The following is a 10,202-nucleotide window of genomic DNA, read 5'->3' on the forward strand; positions in this document are numbered from 1 at the left end:
TTCAACCTCAACAAATGCATGCTGAAGATTCATTTGACCCCAATGGCCCGGAGACTGAATAAATGCAACAAGAAGAAAATGAGCTGGGAAAGAGTTCAATAAAATTATTCAAAGCACAGGAGAAACCTGGGGTCCATGGGTCAAGCTGCCAGCACTTGGGATTTTACGGTGCAGCACTTTGGGAAGCTTCTTGTTTTGGGAAGCTTCTCCTGGTTTGGGGACTCCCCCATGAGCCCCACGGATGCAGGTGTCCCAGCCCTGTTCCGAGCAGGCTGGGTGCTGCAGAAGTTTGGGTAACGACGGTCACAGTTTTGCACACACATATATGGCAGCTTTTAGCAGCCAGTCCAAGCTCAACTGCCTTTCTTTTCTCAGCTTTATCCCTAGTGTTTTATACGGTTCACTAGCCAGTAAAATTATAATGCGCCTTGCAACTTGAGGCAACATCCCTGAAACACAGCAGTGAGGGCTTCAGGAGTTGTTCAGATGCTGTTTCATATCCCAGTGCCCAGCAAATATGTTTGCAAAATTGTGATGTTTCATCTATCTTCCTTGCTGCCAGAAATGTTTTAATATTAATTAATGGGGAATAATAGTGTTATATGTTAAAGATAACGTGCATAGCCTTAGGTACAAAAGCAGCAGCGTGCTTGCACACCGTAGCTGGGAAGGCAGGCAGCTGTTGAGAGAATCACGTTGTTTTACTGACCGTCATTTTTTAACTCTGTGGCACTAGGAGCTGTGCTGGGGAGGGGCAGGTTCAGCGTGGAGCGGCGTTCCCAGCAGGTAGCAGCAGGTTGGCTGATGCCAAGGACGCGGGTCTGTGCTGTGCCAGGATCTGCTGGGTGCATCCACTGCTGCCGAGCTCGGGCACTGCTCAGCGAGGCTCTGGGAAAAGCACCAAAGTTAAAACACAAAGTCAGAGCAGAGAAAGAAATATTGGATCCTCACCATTCCTTCTCTGTTTTTAATAAACTGAAAAAAACCCCCAAACAAAGCAACAAAACAAAGAACGTGCAGGTGTCCTCCTCCCTTCCTTTCTCATGCGAGCAATAGCTGTGTCAAGAGAAAAGGGGGGGCTGAGCAGCGCAGCCATGCTAACGAGTTCATTTTAGGTACCAGACCCTGAGCAGGCTGAGCTGGGGCAAGTCCTTCACCTGACATGAATGTGGAGGAAAAAGAAAAGCCCCCAGAAGGTGAGACTGTGAGGGCAGAGTGTGTGGGGAAGGAGTTGAGCTCGCAGCCTGCAGACAGCTGTCCCGGGGTCTGCTGCACGCCAGGGAGGTTTTACAGGTGGATCCCACCACAGATAGGGATGCCAAGGCCACAGCCAGCTGCCAGCGTTGCAGCTCTGCCCAGGGCTAACACGGTGTTTACACAGAGCTGGGCTGCAGCTCCACATCCCCTCTGTGTCGTGCAGGGTGTCCTGGAAAGGGACGCTGAGAAAGGGATGTCCCATCCCAGGCAGCAAAACCAACACAGGTCCTTGAGCCACCAGACTCCACTAGTAACACTGCTCACCCGTTTTGCCCAATTTCAGCTCGGAAAGCAGCACGAGGGGTGTTTGACACCCTCTAAAGCAGGGCCCAGCGCAGAGTAGGATGGACACGGGCAGCCCAGGGCACTGGTGAGGCCAAGGGAAAAACAGGGGCTGGAGCAGACCAGGAGTTACTGGAGACTCTGCAGCAGGCACTGGAAATGCCCTTTGCAGAGCTGTTGGGAATCACAGCTCCCCCCACGGCTGCATGTCCCACTGTTTGCACAGCCCCCCCAAACACCCCGTGTCCCTCTGGAGCAAGGGACACTGCTCCAGATGTGCCAGAGTCCTTCGGCAGTATCTGTATTGTCATGGAAGGTGGTTTTCCACCTTTTCCTTTGCTCTGCTCTGTTCTACAGCCAAAACAGCTCTGCTGTGCCTGGCGAGGATTAACAAGAGATCAAAACAAATCATTTATCTCCAGATCTGCTCTCTTAGCAAGGGACACAACGACATGCCACAGCCCTCGGTCTGGGCAGGACAGAGCTTTGCCGGGTGCTCTGGCTCTGTTCAGAGAGGCAGCATTTAGGAAACACAGTTTTTCGGTTGGGTGGGGTGCAAATGAGGGTCTTCTTGTTGAAACAGAGAAACGGGAGGTCTCTAGTCCCCAGTGGGGGACGCAGAGCAGCTTCACACCCACGCTGGACTGGGTACCAGAGGATGCTCTGCATCCCTCCTCCTCCCCTCTGTCTAACAGCACCAAGGCACTTTCTCATTTTCAAATGACTTGAGGGAACCACTAAAACGCAGAGATGGGTTTTCTGTTGTTTTTTGTTCTTTTTTTTTTCTTCATCTCTCTTTGCCGCCCTGTCTGTCCAGCGTGTAATGGAAATTTTACCACCGACGCTCGTGATGAACAAACAGGAAGCCAGCAGAAAAGTGTGGCAATTCGCTGCGGCCCGGCTCCTCAGAGTGACAAGAAAGGCCATAAAAGCCGGTGTGGGGGTGGCCGGGTGGGGTAGAGCAGGTGAGGAGGGATGGACAGACAGACAACCACTGCCTGGCTACCTGGGGGACACGGCGGGTTGGCAGGTAAGGCGGGCGCTGCCCTGCACTTTCTCTTACTCCTTTCTGCAGAAATGATTTCTAATTATTCTTGGAAGTCCTCACTGCATTTCTGCTCAGCTGCTTTTTGCAACGGGGGGAGGTCGGGAGGAGCCTGGCGCTTGTTCATTGCTCTGTCCCAAACTCGCTAAAACTTAACTTTGCTCAGAGAAACCAAATCTGTTCGGCTTTTTCTTTGATGCAAAGCTTAAAAAACCCCAGAAGCCGACCACAGCTTTCCAATAGGGCTGTCTGAGAAGCTGAAGCTGTGGCTCTGCAACCCCCTTAGTTTCAGCCTGAAAGATTTCTCTTTCCTTTGCAAATTCAGAGTCGCTCCATTGAAACAGTCTGGGCTGCACGTGGGGCACCTAGAGGTGCAGCCGGCTCAGTCCACACCAGACACGTGCGAACGTGTTAGCAACCAAATTAAGCAAGAAATCAAGAAAGGGGCAGAAAATGGATCATAGATTCCTCTGTGCCTTTTGCTGACAGCTCTTCTAGGCCCACTCACCTCTCATATGGAGCTTGTCGGTGACAAACTTGAAAAACTCTTCCCTTTGATTTTGTAGCTAGTTCACTCATTTAAACCGATGGGTTTTTAACACTCATTTTTCCACACTTAAGGGTGAATCAATCTGCCATCAGGCTGCCAGAAACGGCAGCCAGAGATCCCCCTTCCCCAGAAAAGCAGTTTCCAGCATCCCATAGCGTTTGGAAGCCCAGTCGGTAAACCCCTCCCTTACCTGCAGAGATGGGCAGGAGATTTTTGTGCTGCTGAATTCCAAAATCCAGGGCAGCCCCCGCAGAAACACGCTCCGCCATCCGCAGCCGCTGGAGATCCACTCCTCCCGGCCTCGAATGCTGATGGCCCAAGGAACCCCAGCGAGGGAAACGTGATTTGGAGATAACGAGGTGCTGGAGGATTTCCTGGGGTGCAGACAGACAATGTTTGCAGGCTCTCAACCATGGTTAAGCCAGAGTTAACCCCGCGGCCTGTGCCAAACCCAGACCCCTCCTGAGCTCAGCTTTTTGTCCCCAGCTGCCCTGAGCCCCAGTGTCCCCATTTAGCACTAGCTTTGGGCGATTTCAGCCCCCCAGGCTCCTGGAGCCCAGTGCTCTGCCCCACGCAGCCAGTCGCTCTGCAAGAGAGGAGCCGGGCTGCTCCACAGGCTCCTTCTCTGAGACCATTCCAAACTCATCACACGTGTTGAAATGCAGCCGATGCTTTTTTGAGCAGGCGTGCACCCTTCCCACTCCGTATAGCCCCTGTTGGGTGCTCACCGAGAGCTGCAGCATGGCAGGTGTGCGCTTCCTTTCTTTTAAAAACAAAAAGAATGCAAAGAAATCCAGCACCAGCTGTTAAACCCAAGGACGTGGCCATTCGGCAGGGCCACGGCTGCACGTCACCAGCCCGGGGACACATCTCCCCTCCAGTGCCCGCTTTGGGATGCTGAGAGCAGAAACAGAGCCATCCTGGTGATGTGCAATGATGGGAATCAAAGTGAAGGGGAAAGCACGGAGGGTTTCAGCTCTGCCAGACACCCCTTCCACAGAATCATAGAGTCATTTTGGTTGGAACAGACCCTCAAGATCATCAAGTCCAACTGTTAACCCAACCCTGGTATTAATGCGTGTCCCTAAACCTCTGCTGCCCCCAGCACCACTTTGGGAAGGAGCTGCTCCATGAGGACCCCCTGGGTCAAGCCAGGATGGAGAGGAGCTGAAATGCCGCTCTGGGGGTGCAGAGCCAAGGGGCTGCTTCTCTGCTTTCTCCTCCACATTTCTCAAATGTTGGGGAGGTCTGGAGAAGGACGTGACGCGGGACACAGGACACGTGGCACGGGGTTCGGCGGCTGCCCAAGCGAGAGGCACCTTGAGGACTGTCTAACCTGAGAATGGTGAAACGTAAGGGTCAATCTCAGGTTCGTCAGCCCACGAGACGCCTTCTCCAGAGCGGGACAGGCAGCGCCGGCCCCCACCGGCACCGAATACACACTTGAATCCCATCGCAGCTGTTTGCGGCCATGGGGAAGGACCAAGACAGGTGAGAAGCAAAGGGAGGAATGTGGCCGGCAAATCCCACCGGGTCCTTAGGAGAAGCTGCTGGAAGCTCGGCCTTGCTTTGGCACCGATGCTGTCACGGCTGGTGAAGCAGCGTCTGCCACGTGTAACTCACTGTTCGCAAGGCAGAAGGCTCCGAGTGCTAAATGTGCCTAATTAGGAGCCGCTCCGACTCCCACCAGCTGCGAGGCCGCCGGACCCAGCGAGCGCAGCCGAGGGGTGAATTTGGCATCTCTGAAAGCATCATTAACACGTCGCTCCTCACACTCCTGAGTGGAGGCAGAGACAGTTACATCCCTAAAAGTGACGATAATGAATCCCCAGGCAGCACACGGGGCCCTTCAGCACTGAATGTGTCAGTAATTTATGAAGGGAGCAGGAAAAAAATAAAATAAAATTCCAAGTTGAGCTTCCTAAATAAAACACAAGTACAAGATGCACTTACTGGATTCACTGTCTTTCCTACAATTACATGACTAATCCTAAAGCAAAATGGTCTAAAGCGTTCCCAGCCCCAGCGCTGACCAGGGGGGTGGCAGAGGAACGGAGCGATATCTGCTCCCAGCCATGGGGTGTCCCTGCCCAGAGCCACTGCCACCCTCCTCCCAACCCAGAGTGGTCCCCATAGGTGATGCTCTGGGCATCAGCCCCTCCTGCCGCCGCTCTGCCCCACAGCCCCTGGCCCTCCCTGGTGCTGCTTCTGCAGAGCAGCCGCTGGAGATGGGGCAAGAAAGAGGTTTGCAGAGAGGGCCCAGCCCCACATGGAGGGGAGCAGCTGAAATTGCTGCCACTGGGACATGTGTGTTGTTTTGGTTTCGGTTTTGTTTGTGTTTCTGGTTTTTTTTTTCCTCCTTCTCTTGAAATGTTCCTTCCTTCAAGAGGGAATTTTAAGTTTAGAGGCAGCAGCACTTTTGCAAGATGAAGTGATTGCTGAGCTTCGAGTGCCCAATGATGGAAGCTCCAGTGGGGAGGGAGGAAAAGGCAAATGAATCACATGTATGAACCCCAATTTGCACCCAGAGGTGTGTGTCTGTGCTGGGCAACCAGGCCATGCAAAGAACCTGCCTTTTGTGCTCTGCCAAAAAGGAAAAATTGCACTCCAGAAGCACATCTACGCTTCTGAAGTGAAGTTTTCATCTGCATGATGCCAGGAGATGAATCACTCAGAGGAGCTGGACAACTTCCAAAGGAGCTGCCAGCTCCGGTAGGGAAACTTTCCTTGGGAAATCTGCATTGTCTGATTGTCTCCTCCCCACATACCCCTGTGTCCCCCCAGGCTTTCATCCCTCTCACCCCCACATATCCCATGCACCACCCTAGACTCTCACCCCATGATCCCCTGTGTCCACTCAGACTCACGCCCCACATACCCCTGTGCCCCCCAGACTTTCATCCTCATACCCCCACGATCCCCCATGTCCCCAAAGACTCTCACTCCCGCGCGTCCCCCTGCACCCTCAGATTCTCGCCCCTTTCACCCCACATGCCCCCATGCACCCTCAGACTCTCCCCATGATCCCTGTGTCCCCTCAGACCCTCCCCCCATGTACTCTCGTGTCCCTCCAAAAACTCTCATCCTCTCACTGCCCACATACCCCCACTTCCTCCCCAGACTCTCACCCCACATACCCCCATGTTCACCCCAAACTCTCACCCCTCTCACCCCACGGATGCCCGTGTACCCCCCCAACTTTCACCCTCTCACTCCCACGTACCCCTGTATTCCCCCCAAACTCTCACCCTCTCACTCCAACGTACCCCCGTGTTGCCCCCAAACTCTCACCCTCTCACTCCCACTCCCCCCCAGACTCTCACTCTACGCACCCCCATGTCCCCCCCCAAACTCTCACCCCTTTCACCCCGCGCATCCCCGTGTCCCTCTAAACTCTCACCCCTCGTACCCCACGTACCCCCGTGTCCCTCCGAAACTCTCATCCTCTCACCCCTGTCACTGCCGTATCCCCCCAAGACTCTCCCCCACGCACCCTCGTGTCCCCCCCAAACTCTCACCCCCGTGTCCCCCCCAGACTCTCCCGCACACCCCCGGCCCCGCTCCCGCCCCGCGGGTTCAGCACCCCGGACAGCTCCCGCCGCCCGGGCCCCGCTCCGGGCCCCGTCACGTGGGTTGGGGGGGTCGGGGGGGCCCGCGCCGCCCGGTATAGCGCGGTCACGTGGGTCCCGCCGCCGCCCCATATAACGCGGTGCCGGGCGGGCGGAGCGGCGGGTCCTGCCGGGCGGAGCGGCGGCGAGCGGTGAGCGGGGAACCGGGGCACCCACCCCCGCGAGCCCCGGCACGGGGAGGGGAGTCCCAAGCTCCGGGGTGCGGGGGGTGTCCGGTCCCGGGGACACGGAGGGTCCCGTGGCCGGGGTGGGGGGGGCATCCCATTCCCGGGGACACGGAGGGTCCCAGAACCCGGGGTGTTCGTTTGTCCGTGAGGTCTCGTCCCATGTCCGTGGCACCCGGGTGGGGTTTGGGGGGTCCCCGTCGAGGAGCAGGGTGTCCCGTCCACGGATGGGGGGTTCCAGCCCCCAAGGGGACCTGTCCCAGGGGGAGGGTTCTGTCCCAGGGGTAGGGGGTCCCCATGTGCAAGGGTGGGGGTCCCATCCCGGGGGTCTCCATCCCCAGGGGGTGTCATACCTGGGGTGGGGGTCTCTCCCGGTGTGAAGCCCCTTGGGTGCCCCCTGACCGCAGTGGGGGGGGATGTGGGGGTCCGGGCTGGGCTGGGGGGGGCTGTTGCAGGTGTCTGGCCCCGGAGTGGCTGCGATGCGGGTCAGGATGATTTCGGCTGCCTCCGTCCTCGTCCTGCTCTTCCTGCCCTCGGAGACCTGCTCACCCCTGCAGTGGCCCCGGGGCCCGTCCCGCAGGCTGACCCTGGCCCCCCAACCCACCTGGGAGCCCTGGCCAGGAGCCCCGCAACCCCCGGATCCCCCCGCCAGCCCCCTGCCCCAAAGACTGTGCCAGCCTGGTGGGGCAGAGCCCACCTCAGCCTCCCGAGCCCCACGGGGGCTGCAAACCGGCAAGAGGCGAGACGGCAAACCCAACTCTCTGGATCTCACCTTCCACCTCCTGCGCGAGTTCCTGGAGATGTCCCGGGAGGAGAGACTGGCCCAGAAGGCGCTCAGCAATAAGCTCTTGCTGCAGAGTATAGGAAAATGAGGGAGGGTCGTGGCAGAAGATGAAGTAGACCGACCCCATAACGAGCAGCCATGGCAGAGCGGAGAAGGGGGGGATGCTGCTGCCCAGCCAGCGGCTGGAGCCGTGCCCAAGGACCCTCCTCCTTGCCCGGCGGGTTCCCCATCGCTGCATCTCGCGTGTTGCTCTCGCTGTTGTACATTAAAGTCACCCTCGTACCTGCCGCGCTGCTGTGCTCTCGCGTTTTGCCCCCGTCCTGGAGCTGCTTGGCCTCTATCACCACCCAAACCAGGTCTCCTCAAAAACACTGGAGCAATCCCAGATGCATCCCTGGGTGAAAGGGATGGTGGCCAGTCCTGCAAGGAGGTCTGGAGTTGGTTGGGATGTGGTGTGGGGTGATCGTGTCCCACCGCAGGCCATCAGCAGCCTGGAGGGATCACCCTGCGCCCATCACCACCACCCGAGAGTCGTCAGCATCACCCACACAGCCAGAAACCATCATCTCCAGGGACCCAAAGGTCCCTCCTCCCCCTCCCAGAGCTGCGCAAGCAGCAGCTCCAGTACCAGCAACCAAAACTGTCCCGGAGAGCAGTCTTGGGTCTCTCAAACCAAGTTTGATCTCTGGTGGTGACACAGGACGAAGCTGCTCGCACTGCTAATGCACTGTAATCACTTGGTGGGCTGTTTTGTCTTTTTCTGTAAAGCTACATTTTTCTCCCATTCTGAAAAAAGGTACAGAATACGTAAAAGCAGAAATTACTGCAAGGAAAGGGAGGAACAGTTTGTTAAACCAGAGGCGATCGCACCGCCTGAGGCAGCCGGAGCAGCTCAGAAGCATTTTTAACCCTCCCAGGAATGCTGGGGGGTCTGGAACTCATTGAGCTGACACCCCCAGACCCGGTGTGAGGAGGAGGAGGAGGAGGATTTGTGCTGCTTGCAGGGTGCTGGGCACCAGCAGCAGCCCCAGGCAGGTGTGCGGGTCCGTCCCCAGCGGCTGCAGGGGACACTTCTCTGGGGACAGAGGCCGGGCAGGTGCTGGTGGCTCCTCCAGCCCCGTGAGGGATCCAGCACCGTCCGGGGGTGCAGTCTCGTGTCCTCCACATGCGGAGCCCTCCCAGGGCACGGACTGTTTCACAAAACAGGGTTTGCTCTGCCCCCAGGCTGGGAGCTGCACCCTGACACCCAGCTGGAGCTTTTCCTCCCCTAGCATCTCTGCGAGTGGCTCTGGAAGTCGCTGCTTCCCAGCATCACAGCAATTCTGCGCCTCTTAGTGTCACAGCCGGCAGTTTGGGACAAGGTTTAATGACACTTGAGCTCAGGGATGCTCAGAGGCAGATGAGCATCCCTGCAAGAGCTTTCCTGACCGTGCATCAGCAGCAAGAGCGTAACAGACCCCCGGGGGGTCCTGGCCCCTCCCTCCTCACGCTGAGTCCTGCACTGGGGCACAGACCCCCCATCGCCTCCATCCCCCCCCCACAAACGCAGCCGCGGGCTCGGGAGCGGCCATTGCCCCGCTGGCTGTGTGACCAGGAGACAAGGCTGAACCCGGCTTGGGGAAGGGTCCCAGGCCCCCGCAATGGGTTCGCTCTGCTGTGTCCCCTGGGGGAAGGAGGAAACGTGACCCCAAAGCACAGAATCCTCGGTGTCCCCTTTCACCGGGTGGGACAAGGGGCTGGAGCAGGACCAGGGGCAGCCCCAGGGCTTCGCTGAGGCTGTACAGGTGACACTGGGACAAGTCCTGCTGGGGAGCACGTGCTGGGCTGAAACACGAGGGTTCTGTGCTTACCTCCCTCCAGCGCATTTCCATCAAAGGTAGAATTAACCTCTCCAGGACTCGATCCCCGGGAAGCCGCGCGGGTCCCCATGGGCACAGGATCAGGTGTGCGCTGCCTCAGGCCCCACTGGGGCTCCCAAACGAGTCTCGTACCAGCCTTCCTCTCACCTTGGCTTCTGTCTCTCCACCGGCAACACCAGGAGCAAAGCCAGTCTCTGATGATGGAGGCTGCTTGGGAAAGGGATGTTTTAACTACAGACAGACAGATCTCCACCGCAGCCCCTTCCCCAGCACCCCGCAATCATTTCTCACCGCCTGGTAACACAGCTTGTATTCACACCCAGGTACCTGCCACGGTGGCGTCGTGTGAAGGTCTTTAATGCTCAAAAACTGCTGGGGGCTCCTTGGGAGGGGGTGGACAGGAGCGGCCGCAGGGACTCCAAGCCCACCCGCGCCCCCCGGAGCCACCAAGGGCCCCCCAGGGACAGCAGGACATCGCCCAGGTCCCCCCAGCCCGGCGCAGACCCCGCTGTACCGCGTCCCTTCGACCCTCGGGAGATCCAGCAAAGAAGAAGTCGACGCGCGTTTCTGCGTTGAAAACATTTATTTTACAACAGTGGTTTCAGATAACTTAGCAATCTTTATTTTAGTTT

General features: G+C 57.5%; 1 protein-coding gene across 1 annotated transcript; it reads left to right on the top strand.

Moving 5' to 3' along the window:
* Positions 1-7,406: 7,406 nt before the first annotated feature.
* LOC308046684 (corticoliberin-like) lies at positions 7,407-7,799 on the top strand (the record flags this gene model as incomplete). The annotated part of the gene is made up of 1 exon (XM_080354680.1): positions 7,407-7,799. One exon carries the CDS (start codon positions 7,407-7,409, stop codon positions 7,797-7,799), a length of 393 nt encoding a protein of 130 aa, XP_080210806.1.
* Between the last annotated feature and the right edge of the window lie 2,403 nt (positions 7,800-10,202).

The sequence above is a fragment of the Nesoenas mayeri genome (genome assembly GCF_963082525.1).
Source record: "Nesoenas mayeri genome assembly, chromosome: 16".
Classification (NCBI taxonomy): Eukaryota; Metazoa; Chordata; class Aves; order Columbiformes; family Columbidae; genus Nesoenas; species Nesoenas mayeri.